Here is a 24,699-nt window from a genome sequence, read left to right as displayed (position 1 = left end):
CAAACTTGTTGTCAGCCTAATAAAAGTGTCTTGTCACTGGGAAGTACTTTTAAAATTAAAAACAAAAAATTCATTAAGTCACTGATCAGCATTCAAGTAGCTTTCTTTCTCTCGCTAAAATTGTGTTTACTTCTATTATACCATGAGATAATTAAATCCTCTCCTTCTGTAATCACAGGTCATACATACTCTACGCTACTTAACTCACTGTGTGAAGCTGACTGTGCTAATTCATAATAAAGCTTACCTTTGGCTAAGCTCCTCCAGATAGCGACCACTGAGAGACATGTTAACTTCTAAGGCTTTAATACGATTATTAAGTCTCATAAATACTGACTCCTTTTGGTTTGATCCATGTACAAGATTTCCATTAGCATATCCTAGATCTGTCGAATTTTGCAATTCAGCATAAAAATCTGTAGCTGTCCTCTGTAACCCTCTCAAAAGGGCATCTTCTGGAGACTGTTCTTCTTCTTTTACTTCAGGTAATGAAGAAGAATCCACAACAGAAATCAAAGTTTGCTTTGCTGTGTCAGCTACATGCATTTTGGCTTCCCCATCTTCATTGTCGGGTACAGTGGCTGTATTTATTGGTGGCACTACTGTTTCAGACAGTTTTGTGAAAATTTGCATGGAGTTCACATCTTCTTTTATAATATTATCCATTACCTCATTAACTTTATTCGTTTCATAGGTAACAGATGGTTTCTCTATAGAACTAAAGCTCTCAGACTTCTGTTCTGCTTCATTATCAATCTCAACAGAACTATCTTGGGGAATCACTTGTGATGGTATATGTCCTGCCTCATATTCAACAGATTCAGATACTTCTATTTTAGGCAAAGGATTGATTTCTGGGGTAATATCTAAAAGAAGAGACTGAGAAAGAGTTTGAGAATGGCTTGGTTCAAGTTCAACTGCATCTACAGTGTGATTCACCAAGTCATCTTGGTGCGTACTACTACTTAAATCACCAAGAACAACAGTTTCAGCTTCCCTTTCTATATTCTTATTTTCCAATTCTCCACTCAGAGGTTGCAATACTGAAATATCTACTGATTCTGCAGGAAGTAGTAAGGGTGGTTGAGCTGACACAAGATAATCTTTTCCTTTACTCAAAGCAGTTCTGCTGCGCTGCCAATAAAGAGCAACTCTAACTGAACACCATTTATATATATATTCCGAAAAACTAGAAATACAACAAATTGCGGTCAGTTCACTGCAAAGTATTTGTGTCTCTGACTCAAACCAGGGTGATGACTCATCTTCCTGTTCACCACTGCCCAGAAGGGTCACTGTAGATGGACTTGCCTCCTCTTCCTCCTCTTGAACTAATTGTACAATGGGACTCTCTTTTGGAGTATCTGGTGTTGACAGCTCCATGTCATGTGTGTGTACTTCAGTGGTTACATACCTAGAAATACATACATAATTATAAATCACTTACTTAGAAGTCTAAAGTTGAAATATGTTTAAGAAAAATAAATGTATCCATACATAAGATTAAAGGTTGGAAATACAGAAGAAATTTAAGTTGCTTTTGGATAAATTTTCTACCTTCAAAACATTTTTATTATAAAAATACTGCTCAGAAATAACAGAAATACTACAATCAAGTGACTAGCCAGACGACTCAAACCACCATATTTACCATATCAAACTTGCTTTCTTTTAATCTGTTTAAGAATTGTTTCTAAGTGAATACTTCCATTCACTGAATGTATAGTGTACCTTTCCTCTCACAAATATTCACTGAATCTTTACAAGCTTCACTATCCCTCATACATCAGAAAGTAAGTCAACTAAGAGCTAGCTTAATAAGCTAGCTTAAACAAGGTCCAAAGCTAGAACTAAAATCTAGGATTCTCAATACTTATGAGTGCACTTTGTACTTGAATACCCTATTTTCAAAAGGCAGCTAGATTTCTCAAACATAATTTTTCTAAGAATGATTTGAGGAACTCCAATGCAGCATTAAACACACACACACACACACACACACACACACACACACCCCCCTACACACATAGGATTATCTGCTTTAAGGACAAGAAACATATCTCCCTCCTTAAAATAATTTTGCTATCATCTAGGCTAATCTTCTATTATTAAAAGCCAAATACTTAACCACTTTAATAACAATTCTGGCTTATGATACGCTAGTAGTGCTGTTATTAAACTACTAGCACCACTATTCATATTCTATCCCATTTTGAGGCTGTGGAGTATGTATGTGGCATACAGGAGAGTGGGGGGGATGAAGCTTATGGGGACAGTGTTATAAATTATAATGCTTGTGATTCCTTCCAAGATAAAGATAGTTAATTACTGGGTGTAGCCTTATACATAAAAGGTCCAATATGAAAAAAATATGGTAATTTAAATACCAAAAATAATTACACTCAAACACACATTTTCCCATTCTGAAAAATCACTAAGCATGCCAGGAAATGTCTTCAAAGAAACACTAATGTCACAATAGGAAAGACAGAAGAAAGTAATAAAATAGACAGTATCTATGAGGTAGACTTTCATTTTGGTAGTAAAACCAAATTAAAATGGACCAAATTAAAACATAATTAGACTACACTTCGGTAAATAAAAAGATATTTATAGCCATATATATTTAGTCTCTAATAATATTTCTTACATATTCAAGTAATATATTGCTTTTCTATCAAATAATTTATGACAGTAAAAAGAAGTAATGTTTGAAGAAGGGGAGAGAGAAAAATTACATTGAATTTGGTAAAAAACTGTAATTAGAAATATACTTAAAAAATTTTTTCCTCAAATTCACATGGCAAATCTTACTAAAACCTAGGAAAAGAAAGTAAGTTGGCTTTCCATAACTTTAACAGTGACATCCTATCATGGATTCCTTCATTTTCATGTATTTGCTTCAAAAGATTGCTTCAAAAGCATTAAAAAGAATTTAAGACAAACATGAAGAAATACTGAATAAAAAATTATGGAAAGATATCTATTAAAAACTAATATGGAAAAATAAAAACTGCTACAATGGCCTGTGACTATAGCTTTCAACAAATATTCCTATCTACTTGTGCATATATGTATGTGTATTAAAATGTACACATATATATATATAACCAAATTAGTTTTATTTAGTTTTGAAAAATATGACATAGTGTGTTGTTAACTGAAGAAACCTAGTTACCAAATCAGGAACAGCAATTACAGCTCCACATAATTAGAAACACCAAGAATGTCTCTATCCTCAATAGGTTTCTTAGGTCCTTTTAGGAATCAATAACACATATGCTATATTTTCTCTCTAATCACCCAATAAATATCTCCAGTAATTTTCAGGATTAACACAGGATAATATAATTTTCTCACTATGCCTTTCAAAGCATCAAAATCTCATTTTTGAAATAGTATAGTTCTCAGGAATTGCAGTTCAAAGCATACCCACTGCAGGTCTCATTACATATTATCTTGAACTAAGCGGTTCGTATTCAAATATCTTATACTCTTAAGTAGAGTTGTTCTAAGATAAAAGACTTGCAAAGTTGTATAGGGAGTGTATCTAATGAAATATATATAAATTAAGTCTACAATAACTACCTGATTATCCAAATCATTATAAGCTTATTATTTATTATAGATAAGAAGTAGAGGTACCAACAAAGTAACCACCTCTGGCAGAAAAGACAAAAAATGAGTATGTATTATATCTATTACCTATTTAGCTATATCCCTGCCCAAAGTGGCCCCACTGCAACCTGGGGAAAGGCCTACACGATTCAGAGAAACGGAACAGTTAAGAGCTTGCTGTGTGGCAAACACATTATTCAAGAACCACTGCTCTACATATTTTGGTAGCTTTCTAGGGATACCACAGATCAATGCTTTTAAACTTGAACTTAATAAAAAAAAAGGGGGGGCCTTTAAAATTTGTCTTCAAGCCTATACTTGTAGAGTAAGGTCAACTATTTGCAATATGGAAAAGAGTCACTGTTGTGAATAATGAAAGTAATATATAATACCCCCCCCAAAAAAAGTTTGATCTGAATTATATTCCCAGTATGCATGTACACTAATGGGAAAAAGCAACTCAAAGATTTTCTAAGTGGCCACAGAATGTCTATCCTATGATTCAGAGCTCTCTACAGGTAATCATTTCATACACAAATCACAAGTTCCTTTTTTTACACTAATATACTTAGCTCTGCATTGCAATAAAATTCTATTTAATATCACATTATAACTTACTCAGGAGATGGAACAGGAGTTGAAACAGGAGTTGATTCAGGCATTTTAGGTGCAGCTGTGGCAGTGGCATTCTCAGATATACTTTTATTTCCTATTTTAAGAAAGATGCCCAATGTTGAGTTCAATTTTAAAAGCTGTACCATGAAAATATTTTACTAAAACAAATAAATTTCTTGGAAGAGAACAAAAAAGCCAAATTGGTTTGCTACTGCAGACTTTTCTTAAAAAATCAAAGTTCTTTTAGGAAGAAATGATCATATAAGATCACGACAAGTAATATATATTGTTTCTCAATTTCTCAGATAATTAAATCAAGTCAGATGACTATGAATGTTGTGTAACCTTATGTGATTAATATGCCTTCTAGATACTGAAAGAGTTGTTGAAGAGAATGAGAGGAAATAAATGAGTCATTTTAAGTGTTCACCTGGATCTAAGCATTTTTAAAAAAATAAAAAGGCAAGACTGTTTCTTCTTGCCAATAATATTCTTATTTGCCACTCTCTAAGGAAAAGATGGCTTTGTAAATCAAGTAGCTATTTAACACATGAAAGAATAATATACTTGAAGTACCATTAGGACATCAAAATCTCAGCAAAGATATAATAAATAAAATCATTGTTATTAATATTAGAGCCAGGAGAAGTCAAAAAGCAAATTCATAAGTTTTATATAGACAGTATCCTTTTATAAAAAAGAAGTGTGAAATTCAAATAAACAATGAATAATAAAGATTGGTAAGTTCCTCTGAATTATTTCTATATTTCTAAACGTAAAAAATCAATTTTCTTAACTCATTACTTGATTTTCCTAAATATAAGGACCCCTGGAGTACCAGCTATTTAAAAGACCCATAAAATGATTAGGTACCTTCTGTCAGGTCTTCAGTTTTTGCTCCCAGAATATTAGCAGCAATATTCACCATATTTAGAATGGCATCTAAAACAAAATTCAATCAGAAAAAATACCAAATACCTAAATATTCTAATATAAATTAATATCAGATAGTCAAAAAATCATTTAGAATGATCTTTTGCATTTTTTGACTGGTTACTTTTGTATTTACCTCACAACTAAAGTCCAATATAGGACACAAATAAATTTTAGCCAAAAGTGTAAAGCATGTATCTAAATTTTTATGTTCAAAAGGAATTTTATATTTAAATATAGTTTTCTTTTTGAAGACGGAGTCTTGCTCTGTCGCCCAGGCTGGAGTGCAATGGAGCAATCTCGACTCACTGCAACCACTGCCTCCCAGGTTCAAGCAATTCCCCTGCCTCAGCCTCCCGAGTAGCTGGGACTACAGGAACATGCCACCACGCCCAGCTAATATTTTGTATTTTAGTAGAGACAGGGTTTCACTGTGTTGCCCAGGCTGGTCTCGAACTCCCGAGCTCAGGAAATCTGCCCACCTCAGCCTCTCAAAGTGCTAGGATTACAGCTGTAAACCACTGTGCCCGGCCATAAATATACTTTTCTTGTAAAACTTCCCTTACCAAAACACTGTCTTCAGCATATTATAAATTCAAGTATAACTCAACATACAGTCTGTACTGGGACAGTGAGAAAATGTGATGATCAAAATTCTTATTTTACAGAAAAACCTATTTTTCTTTAAAAATTCTCTACAGCTTAAAATAAAAAAGCAAACGCTTTTCCTACATTATGTGATTATCACAGGTAAACAAAACAGAGATTATCCAAAAAAAGCAGAAAATATTTTCAACGATTAGCCTATCTTATCTATAGTAATATGGTTAAATTCTAAATTGATATTGCATATAATCAAATCTCTTTGATGACTTTAAAAAACTCATTGGCCAAAACTGCAATCTTTTTAAATCATAAAGCATACAAATTCTTTAGTTAATTGGTTGGGGCCAGGGATGCGGTAGATTAATGAAAAGTCAAGGTCATAAAAAAACAAAGTGTCGTAAAAAAGCAATCTGCATACCTGCTAACCCTACTTCTCTTTTTGAGGAGGGTATTTACATGAAAAAGTGGTACAAACCTCAATATCTACATAGATATATTTATACATGAGCATAACAAAATATCAGAACTCCATAAAACACTGGTATTGGGAATAGAAGACCTTCCTTCTAGTAATGTGATGTAATTTCAAGTGAAATTAACTTTTCATTCCCAATCTAACCTTTGAAATTCCACTAGAATTTAATTCTTTGGTATCAGGTACTCCTACTATTAAAATACTAAGATCTGGCAGGAGCTACATATTAATCATCATACATTATTTCTGTCTTAATCTCCTTTCCTAAAAGCGATCCACAGAGTATTCATCACTTTTTCAATGAAAACCAGAGATGTGAAAAGTAGAAAAGGATCTAAGAGAGAAAAATCTACTACATTAGGAAGGTTGCAAGTAAACCAAAGAGTGCTGCCTGGAGCTCATCCTGTAAATATATGCTTTAGGATGGGAGAAAGTAGTAGCAGATTTTAAACTGTTTTAAAGTGATAGCTAGGAATCAGCTATAATGTTGATCTTCACAAAATTATAAGTGTATACGCTGAAAGTCAACAAAGTAGTGGTATGTCGTTTCTAATCACCAGTATAACACACAAAGGTTCAATATTTGCCATTTTAAAATGCTTAAATAACATTTTTAATATTGTCCTTTGACCTGGCAAACTGATAAACAGAAGTGGCCTTGATTCTTACTTAAGCTAAAGAGATGCTGCAGTATGAGATAACAAAAATGGAAAGTCTATATTCCCTCACAAACAAAGATGAAGTCTGGAATGGAAACTGTTATTTCCTCATACACCCTTTATAATGCCAACCAATACTGCAATATTATTTATGATCCCCCACCTACACTATCACCTATAGTCAAAACCGACTGCTTCACAAAACTCAAATTGTGCAATCAACAGTTTATATACTTTGTGTTTCAAAGTGAGATCTTATCTGAGATTTCAAATTTTTTGACATTCATTATTAAATAATTCAAGAAGACAATGTATCTGTGTAACGAAAGCAGCCTTACAGTGTTATTTCTGAACCTAAATTTTAACAGCAGTACCTACAATAAAGAAGACCCTTCTATTCACCCTTTTAAATTATTACTTATTATCATCATTTCAGGAAACCTGGTAACAAAAGCAAAATGTAGCAAATTTCTTCTCAGTCCATTTAACCTAAAATAATTTCCCCATGTTTACAGAACATTGCCTAATGTATCTTTTTTGAGAGAAAGCAGAATTGTGAATATTCTATTCTATGTTCAATTTGTATACAAACACATGATAGTCTGTATACATCATGATTATCTGGCCATTAAAAAACTTTCAGAATAGACTAAAATAACATCTTTGAATATAATTGCCAAACTAGAGATAAAAGTCCCTAATTTCTCCTGGATTAGTCAACTTTTGAATTTTTGAATTGGGCAACTTATTCATCCCACCTCATTCCTTTAGGAATAAAATGCTCCTATTATTTGGTCCTAAAGATCAAATATCTCCGTATTATTTACTCAGTCTTCAGTGCTCCAATGGCTCTTTTTGATAAAGAAAACAAACATTTGTCCAGGCTGCTGAAGTTGAAGAGTTTATATGATACAACAGAAGATAAACCAACAAAAAAAGACTTCTTCCTATGTGTACTACCTATGAAGCATGCCCACATTTTCTAGGAAAATGGTCCTTCTAGGATCTACATTTTTTCCACAAAAAAAACACGTTGACTTAAAAAGTAAAAACTACATTTTCTCTTAAACATGCACATGCACCTATCTCCCTTTAGCAAATATAGTGATCTTAACAGAAACAAAAAACACATATTTAAGAGCAAAGGCAGACCTGCGCCAATATCAAAGCAGGCAGAGGTCTGGCAAATTCACATGACAAAGAACAAGAAAATCAGAGTGATATGGAGAAATCTTGTTGATGTGACAGATTTAAATGTTTTAGTTCAAGAACATAAACAAAAGAATCAGGAAGGCATACACACAAAGCCAAGAATGCTGCTCTAGGATAACAGCTTCTCCTTTTAAGCAATTAAGTAAATTATATAATATCAAGAATGTTTAAATATGCAGTGCGCATGCTCTTTGATATCCAACTCTCAGCGGTGGCAAAGTATTCCGGTGACATATTTCCTATAACTACTAACTACTTGACAGCAAAAAGAAAAAGGAGTTTCTATTAAGATTAAAGACAAAGAATTCTAGCTTGTGGATACTATGTACACATTAAAAACAAGAAAAAAAAACTACTTTCAAAATGAGTTAATTTCAAGTCAATTCAGAAAGCAGTGATGATTATAGTCAAACTCAGACATTCTTGTGCCAAAGACCAGTTCTTTGAATCAGAACTACTTAAGTTCTGATTCCACTTTATTATTTACTTCTTCAAGTTATACCACCTTGGAGGCTATAGCTAATTCAGTCCCAAACTCTTCAGAGAAGAGTAGAAGGACACAGATACAGAAGGTGGTAGTGTTAGGCCATGTCTATAAATAAAGTTTTGTAACAATAAAGTCTTATCACTCAGCTCTTACTGCCTCTCTTGTTCTAAAACTTCAGGAGGTGGAGATCATTTTAAATCTCATTTTAGAGACTCAGCTGACATCCTCCTACCCATCTTATTTCTCTGTATAAATTCTTTCAATGCCTAGAACACTGGAAGATAATCTTGCCCTCCCAGAGTTCTGTAAAAGGAAAATTAACTGATATACCTTCAAGGAGAAAAATCCAAACAGAAGTATCTAAACAAGATTCTTTTTTTTTTTTTTTTTTTGAGGCGGAGTCTCGCTCTGTCGCCCGGGCTGGAGTGCAGTGGCCAGATCTCAGCTCACTGCAAGCTCCGCCTCCCGGGTTTACGCCATTCTCCTGCCTCAGCCTCCCCAGTAGCTGGGACTACAGGCGCCCGCCACCTCGCCCGGCTAGTTTTTGTATTTTTAGTAGAGACGGGGTTTCACCGTGTTAGCCAGGATGGTCTTGATCTCCTGACCTCGTGATCCGCCCGTCTCGGCCTCCCAAAGTGCTGGGATTACAGGCTTGAGCCACCGCGCCCGGCCTCTAAACAAGATTCTATCTGTAATTAATTGATTACAGAAAATAATATTTTCTGACCCCAGAAAATAGCTAATTCAACTTACTGAGCTACATAAATGACAGAATAATGACTACTATGTAACATACAGAATGCAAATTAAGGGAAACAAAAATATTAATATCCAGACAGATAAGACATTTCTTTTACTCCTAAAAAATTACATCACATAGCAGTGAATGAGACTTACTTTTACATCAGTAACTGGATAGCTAGGAATCCTATTTAAAAGTAATCACTAATATCTAGAAAGTCAGAAGCCTAGCAATAAAGTAAAACAAAATATACTGAACTGATATGTAACAAAGTTGAATATTACTTTGTAATCACGAAAGATTTTCCTTCTACAGGTATTTTTAACACTCTTTTTCCCATTCCCTAGAAAGTCCACTGAAGTCTTTACTCTTCTATGGAGGGGGAAGAAGGCAAGAAAGAAAGAAAAGAAAGAAAAGAAAAGAAAAGAAAAGAAAAGAAAAGAGAAAAGAAAAGAAAAGAAAAGAAAGAAAAGGCTAAAAGGAGAGATGAAAGAGGTGATTTTAACTCCGTATACTGTGGCTACACAAAACATCAACTTAAGTATTTAGATTACTGGTTGAATATCTAAAAAAGTTATAAACTCAATGTTCACACTGACATTGGAATTCAAGCAATTCAATTCACTAAGAGCAAAAAGTGACAAGCACAATCAACTAGTCTTCTATTTTACCAAGATTTGTTTTTATTAAATTAATAATTTTCAAATAAAAAGAAAACTACTTCTAGTTAATTTTACATTTTTCAGAAATAATCAAAAACATCATTGAAATATACCTACACAGGATCTAACCATGAAAAATAAAGTGCCAGTTGGGTAATGGTCTTTCCAGTAGTCTCCTTAGTGAGCCTACCACTAGGTTGGGATTATATTTTGGAATAACAACAAACTAAACCACTAGTATATCTTATTCACTGTTTCTTAGTTTACAAAGAGTATATTATTACTAGCATTCTTATTGGTATTCATTATTATCATGGTAGGAGCACCCTTTGTATTTTGTAACTAAATGGCAAACTAACCATATTTATAGATTAACTGTTGTATGGCTGTTTTAATAATTCTTCCCCCAAGAAAATCCATAGCCCTTTCTTCACTATAAGGAATGCCCCAAAATGTGAGTGCCTAATTAGAGTAGAAGAAACACCTTTATTATGCTTGCTTTTGTCTCTCTCCTCCTTCTTTTCATATATTCTTCTTATCGCATTTCTACAAAAATACTTTTCAAAAGACAGTATCTTTTATTTCAACTCAAAGTTCAATACTGGGAGACGTCTCCTCAACCATACTATGACAAAATGTCCATGTGTATCAGAACGAAAAAGTTGAGAAATGCTTTAGTAGACTGAAGAGAAAATCCTCAAAATACTCACTTGTAGCAGAACCAAGAAGATTTTTTGAGGATTTATCCTCTCCAGTATTATAATCCAGTGGATAATCTGTTTAAAAAGAAAACGAAAGTAATTACGCTGAGATATAGCTCCCATAACGTATTTAAAAGCTCAAATTATTGTGCTGTCAAAGTCAGCTAATATTTAAAACATTTTATAATAAATATGAATCATATATCTAAAACATGTTCACAAAAAGCAAGTAAGATTAAGAAACCATTTAACAAATATAAACCAAGGAAAATAACTGTAATGCTTACCAGAATTTTAACCACATTTATAAGACTTTTTTATTCAAGTTTTCAATATACTTTACCAACTCTTAGTCAATGTCTTCATTTCACTCTTGAGAAAATTTAGATTGTTCAAACAATAGTATAAGACATCTTAAAACAAGGACTTAAATTGGAAATGGAGAGTGTCATAAAACTTTCCTCCACCTCTGTAGAGTCACATGATTTCTCAATGGCTCGCAGGAGGCCAAAATGTGCTTGCTCTTAGGCTTATGGGAAATCAAAGGAATTAAAGCTCATTTCTACTGTTTCAGTATCTTGTGAGTTTAACAGATTTTTGGCCCTGGCATAGGGATATAATCATAATTTATACTATTAATGTTATAGAAGGGAGTTTCAGTTACAAATAACTGATAAACTTGGAAAGCAATACGATTACAAAGCAATCATACTAGAAAACAGATTTAAGTAAAAGTTGATTAGAGTTAAAAGCAACAAAACAAAAGCCTGAAGACAACAGTCATATTGATTTAAGTAATCTATACTCCCCCATTATTATTTGATTTTCAAAAAGTAAAAAAAAAATACCTAACAGTCATCTGTTTGATGTCACTTACCATAGTCCTCATCAAATAGTTCCTGGCGTTCTGAGTGATACTGGGAATCAGCAATTTCTTCATATTCTTCCACCATGCTAGTGCCAAATACCCTATATAAACAACAATTTCATTAAAGACTTCCAAAACAAAACACTCATTAAGACAAATCTCTTCACAATAAATGACAAACATCAACTCTGGTCATATTTTGAGGGCCACTGGCTTTTGGACTTAAAAATAATGGCTGTTCCTTACATTTCAGTCATCTACAATTTCAATTAAAATGTAACACTAACCTATTTAAGGCATTTAGAAATATAATGGATGAGTTTTTATATCAGTCTAAAATGTTTCTGTGTAATATCATCATAGCAAAATAGCAAGCAAGTTAAAACAAATATACAAAATGAGGTTAATTTTTAAAGAGGGTATTTTGACATTTTTCCAAAATGCATTCAAAAGAAAGAAAGTTTCAGTTTTTATTTCCATGGTATTAACTAACGTAAGAGAAAATTATTTCTTCACTTTAAATATATCAAAAATTTTGTATATCAATTTTTTAAAAAGCACTCAATAAATGTATTTTGTTCTGCATTACCTTATAAGGCTTAATGGACAAAAGTGCTCTGATCCAAAATGTGATACCAACTCAACCTAAAGAATAAAAGCACATAAAATGGGAAGCCAGCAGACAGCATGTAAGATTATCTAACAATATACTCACTTTTTTCATTATAACATTTCTAAACATTTCTATAAAGTCCTCATTTTCCCCAAAATCAATAATTGTAAAGTTTTTGTAATGCATTAATATGCCATGTCCTGTTATTTAATAGTGCAAAAGAGAAGGTTGCTAACCTTTATGTACTTGATGAACATCTGAAGCAAGAGAAAGGAAAAGAAAAAGAAATCAGTTCCAAAGTCTAGACATCATGCAATAAGCAACTTTAAATATTTGTAAATTATGTTGTATAAAGTATAGAAAGCAATGTCATGTGATGGATAACACTGTAGTATTCTTAATTCCTTGCAGAAATAAAAGCAATGATTTAAATTTTTGCTATCACAACCTGAGAGTATAATCTAAATGACTGCAATGAAATAAATTAACTTTAAGGTTATAAGTTAACTGATCTACAAGCCATTGCTGTTATTTTATATAACTGTTAGATAGAAAGCATTCTAAAAGCAATTAATAAACAGTATCTAGAAACAATCTTTTACTTTAAGTATTACAGACATGTATCAAGTATATATCATATATGAATTTACTGATATATATGCACATATACATATATATTGTATACATATACATATTGATAACAGTCCATTATGAAATTATATTTATACTTGTATAGTATTATATATAACTTATTTCAGGGAAAGCATGAATTTTTGGTATGCTATGTTATTTCAAGTACAACTTACAGAAGTGGAAGATATATATCAATTGGTCTTTCAAATGTATGCTATTAAAAAGTAGTAGATTTGGGTGTAGCTCTTTTAGGATAAGGAAAATCCAGGTAAAAAACTTATATAACATTATTACCATAAAACGAAAATCAGAAAGTAATTTTTCCCTGCTTTTCATGAGTTGTAAGTAAATGTTTCTTGCTTTTAGACTCAACTCTACCAAAGAGGGTTTTTTATAAAACTAATATTTAAAATGCTCTATAATCTCCCACCACAAAAGGAAGAAGGTGGAAAGTTTTATAAGGCATTTTCTTATGTTTCCAATAAAACATCCTTCCATAATTAACAAAGTAGACGGTACACAGAATAATTCTCTAAAATTATTTCATTTGAGTTGTCTTACTTGCAAAATTAAATACGATTTTATCACCTAGTAAATGATTTTTTAACGTTTTTGCCTCTTCACAGTGAAGAAAGTGTACTGTATAAAGTCATTAATTGTTTCAGTACCCATTTTAAAAGGAATTGAAAACATTCTTAATTTTTTGAATAATTTTACTGAATTATTAACTGAGAATATCCACTGTATTTTAAAAATAGAATTTAGCATTTTTATAATGAGATTAAGAATACTACAAGTTTACCTATTAACAGAAGTCAATTTAAAACATGCTTTAAAAAGAGATGGTAAAATCACAGAAGACAAAATTAGGTAGCTGTAAGTTCTCACATTTAAAGAAGAAAGGACAGAAATTAGAACTGCTGCCATTCCAAAAATGTCATAATATTAAATCAATAGTACTTTAAGATATGGCTATAATTTTAAAGAAAAAAAAAGAGAGAAGGAAGGAGTAAGAACTTTCCCTATTTTGTCTAACCCAATTCAGAAGTGGTAATTTTACTTGATTAGCTGGTAGAAGAAGCAGTGGAAATACGGAACATCAGTGTTTAAAACTCTGTTTTATTTGAAACTGGTACTTGGACACAGAATATTTCATTTGGTTACACAAAGAAAAAGACAAAAGCTGTAACAATGCCAAGTAAGTGGACATTAAAGATGAAATGATCCAAGAATCAGAGTCTAATAAGAAATTACACCTGCTTTAAAGACTTCACTTACCAGCAATGATTTCAGTTTCAAAATAGAAAGAAATACACTATGAAGACGACATTTTGCATAAAGACTCAAAAAACTTAAATAGTTATAATTTGGAATTTTATCAGAGTCATAAATAACAAAAAGCTGGCCTAGGATTCCAGCAATACAAAAGGGAATGTAGCAATATTTCACTCATGAAATAATATACCCAAGTAAGAATTATCTATTAAGTGGTATAGTGTAGTCTATTTCTTAATTTTTCTGATTTCTAAAAAGATGAGGTGTATAAAGTGTGAATAACACACATATTTTACCTTGACATATTTTGCATACATCTGCTCATCTAAAGGGAAACTCTGTACATTCCGCTCATCTCTACCATGAAAAGTACCCAGCTTAATCCACTTATTTGTTGGATATCTACAAAATATAAAAAATATGTTTTTTAAAAATTATAAACCACATATTGAGAGGTTCCATCATATTTTCAAAATATAATTTTTTTCCTTTCCAGGTGAACATGCTGACTTAACAGTTTAATACATAAATACATACATTTAATAAATACATTTTCTTTTCCAACTAAACTGACAGGTTTCTCTTTACTAGGAAAGAATGCCTTGAAAAATCACTCCATTAACAAAAAGTAAAACCAGTGCCACTTCTTGGGGTTTGGGAGGAGGTTTTAGAACAGAAAGTCACCAAGAGACTGTCTTGGAAGAAGGTGGCACAACTCTTTACATACTGACATGTGTGTAATAATGTAAAGTATAAATACAAGTACTGCTGGAAAGAGAATGGGAAGAAAAAAACTTTTAAAACCACATCTGAGTTTGACATATCTGTTTCCCTTTAAACTTTGGGAATTTAATATCTAATATAAAAGTCTAAAACTATTGTATCTGTTTACTGAAACATTATAACAACTCCTCAAAATAATGAGCCCTCTCACCACATTAAAAAAAATACACTTTACTTATCAGAGCTGTGTATGTTCATTTGACATATAAGAAAATTGCAGCTGAGAGAAAAGGAAGTGATCTGAGCAAGGGTAGTGGCAGGATAACAGACAGAATTCTCAAGAAGTCTTGAGAACCAATTTCAAAAACTGTATATATGCAATGCTGAATGTGAGGTGGAGGAAGAAATATCAAGAAAAACCCTTAATGACCAATGACAAAACAACAGTGCCATAAATAAACAGCATCCTACATGGCATATCGTGGACACTCAAAAAGTATTTATGAAATGATTTAACACCGCTGTTTAACGAAAAATAACATGTACACATTAAAAATGATATGTGTAAAAGATGAGAGTATTTCCAGGATGTAGAAAGTAAATATTTTTATAGTATTAATAAATAAGTGCATAGTAAAGACTGGAAGAAATATTTTAAAATGCTAATAAGGGCTATCTCTGGTTGACAAAATGCAGTTCTATTCCAAATTCCTCACAACATGTTTATTTCTTTTATAATCACACATGTATAAAAAAAGTTTTAGAATATATTTTAATAAAAATACACCTCATAATATAAAATAAAGCACCTATACATGTATGTTTTTAATAACTTTTAAAAGAAATGTTTAGAAGCAAGAGAGCATAATGACTGAAAGTGAGGACTCTGAAGTCAGAGCTGTAGTTCTGAATCTTGGTTCTCAAACTCACAAGTCATGTGACCTGGGCAAGCTACTTAAGCTCCCCTTTTCTGTTTCCCCACACTATGAGTATAATATCATATGGTTATGTTTAAAGCATCATATGAGCTAATCAAAGTAAAAGGTAAGTGATTAACAAGAGCCTACAATACAGTCGTATTATCGCTATTACAAACTGACCTTTAAAAAATAAACGGACTGAAGTCAAAATAGTGACCCACTTTTTTGTTTTATTTCACAGATCCAACATAGACCCTACAGAAACAGCTTTAGAATTTACCTGTCACTGATAGAAACCAGAAAATCTTTAGGAGTAGAAGAAAATAATTCATAATTTGCAATATCAAGCTGCTTTACTTGAATTGGTTCACAAAGTTCAATAACAAACCTTCAAAAAGAACAAAAGACAATTACTTAAACCAATCAACAGTTCATACTAAATGTGGCATTAACAGTTTCCATAAATTAGACTACCATGAAAAGTTGTTCATTAAAATGTTAAGGAAGGTATGTAGCCTGAGTTGTCTATACGAAACATCTTTAAATACTTGCCAAGGATATCATTAGTGGGGGAAAAAAAAAAAACCTGTAAATAAAACAATATTGATTTTGCTCCATCATATTTTTTAAAAGATTCTTTTTTTAGATAACACTCATTCTTGGAGAAGGGATGACTTTCCTAAGAACAGACAGTGATGGTGTAAAATGACTAGTCTGGAGGACAGTTTGGCATATACATTGTCTTAAAAAGTTATCATAGTCTTCGATTTAGTTCTTAGAAATTTAACGATTCAAAGCTTCAGATGTCCACCTTTGTATATATTTTTTGCTATATTGAAGCACACAGAGTCTATAAGAGCAGGGGAGGGAAATCAACTTAAATATTTAGCAAAGAGAATTAACAAATTATGGTTCATCCAGACAATGAAATACTAAGCAGCCATTAAAACTGGTACTAAAACCTATTATTTCATTTACATAAAAATCTAGAGACTGTAAACTAATTTACAGTAACAGAAAGCAGATCTGTAATTGCTGTGGGGGAAGAGAGTTTGCCAGAAAATTACAAAGAGGTATGATGAAACTTTTGGGAATGATGGATGTTTGTTATCTTTATTGTGGTGATGGTTTCAGATACATAAATGTCGAAACTTACCAAATTATACACTTTGACATGTAGTTTATTGTACATGCAACTTACTGTATGTCAACTATACCTCAATAAAGCTTTTTTTTTTTTAATGATGCTAAGATTTACATTTATTAACATGGAAAGATGTCAAAAATACTGCTGCTTAGGAAAAAATTAAAAGTATGGTTCCATGTGCATAAAACTGAATATAGCACGGCATTGGGGGAAAATAAATACCCATGACATCTAACACTCTAATCACTGCTTTGATAAATTAATATATCAAAGGAGATTTATAGAAAGACAATTAAATGCTAAATAAATCAAAAGCATTATAATTAAGATAGTGTTTAATCTTGGAGAGCAACAGACTTAAGTCCCAGGACATGGTTAAAAAACAAAATCAGGTTTCAGAGAAAGGCTCATGAAGAGAGGTAACTAACACCTGCTGAATGCTTACTCCAGATCAGATACCATGTTTTACGATTTTTACCCATCCTTTGATTTAATTCTTACAACCAAATTGCAAGGGATATTATCGCCATTTCATAGAATAAATCAATAAACACTAATTGACTACTTCACATTTTTCCCCAAGATGTAGCTGGGCGTATGGCCATTTATCAGAGACTGTATCCTAAGCTCAGTCATGTTTATTAGTTCTCAAGGGTCTATCTAGCCAGCATGTTATGACTAAAAAAGTAAAATGTATTGGCTGGGTGCAGTGGCTTACGCCTGTAATTCCATTACTTTGGGAGGCTGAGGCGGGCAGACTACTTGAGGTGAGGAGTTCAAGACCAGCCTGGCCAACATGGTGAAACCCCATCTCTACTAAAAATGCAAAAATTAGCCAGACGTGGTGGCGGGTGCCTGTGATCCAAGCTACTTGGGAGGCTGAGGCAGGAGAATCGCTTAAACACAGGAGGCGGAAGCTGCAGTGAGCTGAGACTGTGCCACTGCACTCTAGCCTGGGCAACAGAGCGAGACTCTGTCTCAAAAAAAAATTACAAAAGTAACATGTAATAAAAAGGATCAGAAATTTTTTAATGGAAAAAAAATTGGTAGAGAAGGTCTAATTCTCCATAGAAACCACTGAAGAATCTGCATATTAATTACTAGAAAATAAGGTAATATAAGAAGGTAGTCCGATACAAGATCCATATGTAAAAACTGCATAATTGTATACAACAAAACGTAATTTTAAAGAGATATCATTTACAATAGTAACAAAACAAGATTTTTTAAAAAGCTACCCAGGAAGAAAATTAACAAAAGATATGTAATGCTTTTATGGAAATTTTTAAAAAATAACTTTATTGAAAGACATTAAAGACAACAAAGAAAGAGACGCCCTGTTTATGGATACAAAACCTCAGTATCTGAAAGTCATTTAAAGATTCAATAAAATTCCAAACAAAATTCCCATATGACATTCAAGGAATTCAAAAGGGAAAGTCTAAGATTTATTTTTTTACTGATTTTTTTTTTTGAGACGGAGTTTCACTCTTGATGCCCAGGCTGGAGTGCAACGGCACAATCTCGACTCACTGAAACCTCCACCTCCTGAGTTCAAGCAATTCTCCTGCCTCAGCCTCCCGAGTAGCTGGGATTACAGGTGACTGCCACCACACCCAGCTAATTTTTTGTATTTTTAGTGGAGATGAGGTTTCGCCATGTTGGCCAGGCTGGTCTCAAACTCCTGACCTCAGGTGATCCACCCACCTCAGCCTCTCAAAAGTTCTGGGATTACAAGTGTGAGCCACCGCGCCTGGCCAAAAGTCTAACATTTATAAGAAAAACCAGAAGCAGAAGAATAGCCGAGTGAGTCCTGAAGTACAAAACTTGCTTTATCAGATATTAAGAGCTACAAAGCTAAGTGGTGTCATTGCAGGTAATGGTAAATCGACCAATGAAAGAGAACAGAGAATACAAAAAAACAAAATGTATATAACGGAACTTAACAATAAAGGCTGCATTCGAAATCAGAGGGGAACATGTAAACTACTGAATAAACAACTATCTAAACAGAAAAAAATCAGAAGAAGGAACGAACCCTTCCTGTATACCATAAATAATATAAAACTATAAACAATTTCAGGAGAATAAAAACCTAATATAAAGTGCAAAGTTTTTAAATTCTAGGAAATACATGAAATAATATCTTCATAACTTCAGGGCAGGGAGAAATCTCTGACACATGAAGATATGCTCAATCTCGTTAGTGATCAGGGACTGACACCTCTCTAGGATACAAGTGCCATGGCAACAGAGATCTCAGTTTATGTTGTGAAAAAATGTTTTTCTAGTATCAGCAGCATAACACGTACTCAACAAATATCAAATCAAAACATGAAAGAATACGAAGACTCGGTATTCTAAAATGTCACTGAACCCAAAATTCATCTACAGAGTTGATACAATTCCAATGGAAATGTCAGCATTTTTTATAGCACTTAAGATAATTCTAAAATTTAAAAGAAAAAACAATGGGGCAGTAACAGTGAAGACACTTCTGAAGAGGATGAGGCATACAAATTCACTCTTTCAGATGTTATGACTTATAAAGCTACTGTTAGAGAGTGTGGTCTTACTATTCCCTTAGATGGGGTTGGGGAGAATCTACTTAAACCAGGTGAAATCAGTTAAAGATGTTCTGAGGCTCTTGAATCACACAATGAAAAGCCACATACATGAATGTGCAAAAAGTAATATATACAGTAAATATATACCTACAAACATAAATATAATCATGTGTCACTTAACAACAGGGATACATCTGAGAAATGCATCAGCAGGTGTTTTGTCACAATCACAGAGTGTACTTACACAACCTAGATGGTATAGCTTATTTATACATCTAGGCTATACAACTATTGCTCCTAGGCTACATACTTGTAGAGCATGTTGCTGTATTAAGTATTGTGGGCAACTGTAACACAATGTTAAGTATTTGTATGTCTAAACATAAAAAAGGCATAGTAAAAATATGGTATTATAACCTACGGGACTACCTTCATACATGCAGTCCATTGTTGACTGAAATGTGTCATTATACGACATATACCATACATGCTGTCTGGCAGAAACATTAAAATACAAATGGGTAGCTATAATCACTCATTCTGCAAACCATAATAAAAAAACGACTGCTTCATATGACTTCATCCCAGCATGGCCTACTTGAAATACAAAATTTTTGAGCATAAAAATTTGTCACTGACAATAGAGGCTTTTACAAATAAAAACAAAAACCTCAAAATATTTTGATTATGATCTCAAATAATCATTTCTTCAATTCAATTTACAAATTGAATGGCATAAGGAAAAATTAAGTTTTCAAAATCCATCCCTTATTCCCCCTCCCCTTAAATAGTATGATTCATTTTCAAGTTGAATCTAAACGTGCACATTTCCAAAAGAAATGAAAGCCAAGAGTAGAAAAGAATAAGCATTACTTTTAAGGTTTAAAGAGTGTCTTCTTAAATTAAAAAATATATATATTTTATTCATTCATTAATTCATTAATTCATTCAATCTAGTAAATCAACAAGATGGTGGTTTTCCTCAATTCTTTTTCAAACAGCTGCTTTCTGCAATAAAATCAAGTAATCTAATAGAACTGTTAGTATATCACATTAATTTCCCCCATATATCTTTTCCTTTTCCTATATACTTAGTTAATGGCACAGTCATAGATCCAAGCAGTGAAGCCAAAATTCTGGGAAATTTCCTGGGTGTCTCTCTCTTCTTCACATCCACATACCAACCAAGAGCTGCCAATTTTATCTGCCATAAACCTCTTTCAGATATATTCCTCTCCTCTGAATCCAACTTGCCTATGTCTTAATTATAGTCCTTATTTCTCATCCAGGTTATGACAATAGGTTCCAAACCATGCTTACAATTGCATTCTGTAGGCCACCCTTTGAGGACAAGCCTTCCTAAAATGCCAGTGAGATCATGTCACTTCCTTACTTAAATCAAATACTGTACTTCATGGTCTTTAAGTTCAAAAATGTTTAAGTTGGGTATACATAGCACCGAATGGCCTACTTACAGATAAATGAATGCTCCAGGCTTATGTTCCACCCCTACTCTCATAGCACCTTTCTTCTTGTAATACCTAACAGTCACCCAGAAGAAACATATTCCTTTTCAGCACTACCCCCTTATTCTTACAGTTCCTGAATACTTCTGACTCATTCATCTGCCACTTCCTATTAATCCTTCAAGGTTCAGCTCAGGAATTACCTCTTCCAGGAAGCCTTCTCTCATCTCCTCTTCCAGTTACACATCATCACTCTTTCAATAACACCCTTTCAACAGTACTTTTTATACCATTTCATAATTGTTTAACCAGGTCTGTCACTTTTTTCTTTTTGTGACCTCCTCAAAAGGAAAGGAAGGCATTTTGTCTCAGTTTTGCATAGTATCAGCACTAATCAATCATAAGTGCTTATTAAATGATTAACCCTAATGCAAAAACTTAACATAATATGCATATGTATGTAGAATGTACTCTTTAAAACTGTCTATTACTCACCAAATTTTAGTGCTGCAAGGATTCAACATATAAAGATCCATATTTTCTATAAGAATAGCAGATGTGCTCTATTTTAAAAAGAGGAAAGAAAACAAATTAGGAATAATGAAGAAAGTATTTATTTTAACTTTAAAGTTTTCTAGGACTTCTGTATTTTTAGATCTTAATACACACCTAAGACTTTAAAACACTCACTTGGGAAAAAAGCATAAAAGTGGCTAAGATTCACCATTCATGGCTACAGCATTAAATTAGTGTTACAACAGTACATTTAAAATTCAATGCCTGTTACTTTAAAGAAAAAAATAATATTTTAGTTATTTTCTTTTTAAAATTTCATACGGGTTTTAAAAGTTAAAAAAGTCAGGGTAAAATGTATCAGTCAATATAAATAAGAATTCATATAAGATAATGTTTTAAAAAGCATATTCTGCTTTTGTTAGTGAATAAGGAAAATATCTCACATTAAAATATAGTTCCCAGTAAACAAATGCCTATATTTTTAAAAGTCGTTAATTTCCTATATATATAAAATTTTATACTTAAGTACCTACCTTGGCTTCTGGATTAGCTGCTAGAATTTTGGCACCACATTCTACTGAGGCATAATTATTTCGATTTTTCTGGACCTTTTTGGTGGCATGTGAACCTCCGTTAGAAGATGGATGCATTGACTGACCTGCAGACAAACCTTATTATAAATATATATATATTTGATTATTATGACTGAAAATACTTCTAGCAACACTGATCTCAAAAGCAATAAGCTGTCTTCTAGAAAAGAATAGGTTTTAACACTTGAGAGAATATTTTAAAAATTCACAAAAAATCAAAGTGCTCCACCTCAACAGCTTTAAAATATCCCCCAGAAACAAATTAACTACAAAATTCTACATTAATTTATGTCTAAGTAATATAACTCACAAAATGAAGCTTGCCCATGAGAATCAAAGCTTTCTGTATTTACATCTATTAAGGATGTATTTTTTAAATTATTATTTTTTTTTACGCTCTGGGGTACACATGCAAGACGTGCAGGTTTGTTACATAGGTAAACATGTGCCACGGTGGTGTGCTGCACCTAACAACCCATCACACAGGGAATAAATTAACTATAATTTTAGTCACCCTCCTCTCCCTCATAACATAAGCAAGCTTTTCTTTAGGTATGTTCTTGAAACACCATATGTAAAACATCTTTTGGTAAGTTAAAGAATATTTTAAACTCAAAGATTTTATGCAAGTTCTTTCTGAGTTTCATATGAATTTTAAAATAGCTTCCATGCCTCAATTTTCCTTGTATTAACTGTGATGGAAATCACTGCTATGCCTTATTTTATGCTCATTTAATAATTTACAAGAATGGATTTCAATTAAAACTAAAACTGTATGTAATTATATACAGGTACATGATATATGGATGGATCAACAGCAACTTGGTTTCACCTTTAAAAAGTTTTCAAAAGTAAGTTTTATTTTGTTTTACCAATCAAAAAAAGAAAGCATATTAAAAGTACACCATAACCTTAAAAAAAAAAGAAAACGTTTAAAGAACTCAAATACTTCCTTACTTTTTTCTTTTTCTACTTCCATAACTTTCTTCTTCCATTCATCAAATGTTGGTATATCTTCTGGATCTTTGGGACTTGTTACAGATGTAGGGTCAATGTCTCCTGGTTTTGTATAATCAGAGCTCTGAAAGAAACACCAAAAAATAAGACGACTTCAACTTTCAAATAATACAAATAAATTTTAGAAATAAATACAAATGTTTCTGTCAAATTAAAGTTCGAATTTATAACGAATGATTATATTTTGAAAAAATAAAAAAGGTAAAAAGGAAAGTTTTGGTTTACTGAAAGGTTGAATTTCTCTTGAGATAATTAAAACACTCTATTTAGGATGTGCTCCTTCACTTGTTAGTGATATAAGCATAGGTCATTAAAAAAAATAATTACATAAAACCCTAAAGCAAACAATTACTCAGTCTGTACAAATGAATAAATTGTATACTTGCCATGCATCCACCTTAAAATATAAGTTAAGATAATACATCCATTAAAGGAAGCTAGATAATTTCAGATGTTTTATTTCCACAAAATCTTTAAAAAGAAACACTGTGTACACAAAAATTTTAAGGCACATTAAAAAATCTAAATGTGAAAAAACAAGACTTTACATTTTAGAAGAAAATTTAAAAATCTTTATAACTCATGTTAACAAGATGCAGAATGCATATATCATTTTTAAAAGCTGATACATTTGGCTAGGCTAACCGTAAATGACACAGAAGAATAAGTCACACACTGAGAGCAGTATCTGCAACACATTCAGTCAACAAACAATTATTATCAAGTATAAAGAGTATTAACAAATCAAATAAGGGGATGGGGTGGGTGGGAAGCAAATAATAAAATCAATAAATCCACAAAAAGAAATAAAATTCAGTAATAATCATAGAATCCAAATGAAAGCCTGAGATATCATATAAATCAGTGGTCTAGAATCTTTCTGAAACCAGTGACTAGTTTCATGGAAAATAATTTTCCCATGGACGGGGTAGGGAGATAATTTTGGGATGAAACCGTTCCACCTTAGATCATAAGGCATTAGATTCTCATAAGGAATGCACAACCTAGATCCCTCACATGTGCAGTTCACAATAGGGTTCACACTCCTATAAAATTCTAATGCCAACACTGATATGACAGGAGGCAGAATTCAGGCGATAATGCTTGCTTACCCGCCACTCACCACCTGTCGTGCAGCCTGTTTCCTAACAGGCCATGGACTGGTGCTGGTCTGCGGCCTGGGGGTTGGGGCATGCTGAGATAAATTATACAAATCTAATGGAGTTTAAAGTGTGATAATCTGTGGCCACGTGTGAAATGTCTGTTGAGCCAAGAGAAATCTATCAGACTGCTAAAAGGTTTAAAATTTAACAATATTAAGATGTGCATAATCCCTAAATATACCCATGTATAAATCAAAGTGAAAACACTCACGTGTCCAAAAGATATGATAAGAATGTTCATTAGAGCATTGCTTTTAATACCAAAAATAATAACCTAAATATCCATTAAATGAGGAACAGATAAACTGTAGTAGTCACTATAAACAACAGAGCAGTGGAAACAATGAACGAATCTCAAAAACAATGTTGAATAAAATGTTACTTGAGGCAAGAACATCATTTATATTAAACTATGCCATATAATATTTATTGTTTATACTTATTTGAAAAACTAAAACGAAACAAAAAACCACTGAATTCAAGATAGT

General features: G+C 32.5%; 1 protein-coding gene across 6 annotated transcripts in view; it reads right to left on the bottom strand.

Annotated features, from left to right (window-relative positions):
• The window catches only part of SUCO (SUN domain containing ossification factor), an 81,425-nt gene that overhangs the window by 22,288 nt on the left and 34,438 nt on the right, over positions 1 to 24,699 (bottom strand). For 3 of the 6 annotated variants that reach the window (XR_004434506.1, XM_033200809.1, XM_033200812.1), the window contains exons 7-18: positions 22,989 to 23,112; positions 21,972 to 22,096; positions 21,418 to 21,485; positions 16,023 to 16,130; positions 14,396 to 14,501; positions 12,428 to 12,448; positions 12,168 to 12,223; positions 11,588 to 11,679; positions 10,720 to 10,785; positions 5,107 to 5,175; positions 4,237 to 4,327; positions 248 to 1,414 (exon numbers count right to left, since the gene is read on the bottom strand). Coding sequence is in view for 5 of the 6 variants with exons in the window: in XM_033200809.1 (XP_033056700.1) it covers positions 248 to 1,414; positions 4,237 to 4,327; positions 5,107 to 5,175; positions 10,720 to 10,785; positions 11,588 to 11,679; positions 12,168 to 12,223; positions 12,428 to 12,448; positions 14,396 to 14,501; positions 16,023 to 16,130; positions 21,418 to 21,485; positions 21,972 to 22,096; positions 22,989 to 23,112 (2,093 nt within the window). In the remaining variant the exon portion in view is untranslated. The remainder of the gene's footprint in view (positions 1 to 247; positions 1,415 to 4,236; positions 4,328 to 5,106; positions 5,176 to 10,719; positions 10,786 to 11,587; positions 11,680 to 12,167; positions 12,224 to 12,427; positions 12,449 to 14,395; positions 14,502 to 16,022; positions 16,131 to 21,417; positions 21,486 to 21,971; positions 22,097 to 22,988; positions 23,113 to 24,699) is intronic. The other 3 variants (XM_033200811.1, XM_033200810.1, XM_033200813.1) reach the window with 3 other exon arrangements.

Source organism: Trachypithecus francoisi, unplaced genomic scaffold (assembly GCF_009764315.1).
Source record: "Trachypithecus francoisi isolate TF-2019V2 unplaced genomic scaffold, Tfra_2.0 Lachesis_group5, whole genome shotgun sequence".
Lineage (NCBI taxonomy): Eukaryota > Metazoa > Chordata > Mammalia > Primates > Cercopithecidae > Trachypithecus > Trachypithecus francoisi.
Note: the sequence above shows the minus strand (reverse complement) of the source record. Positions and strands in the feature narration are given on the sequence as shown.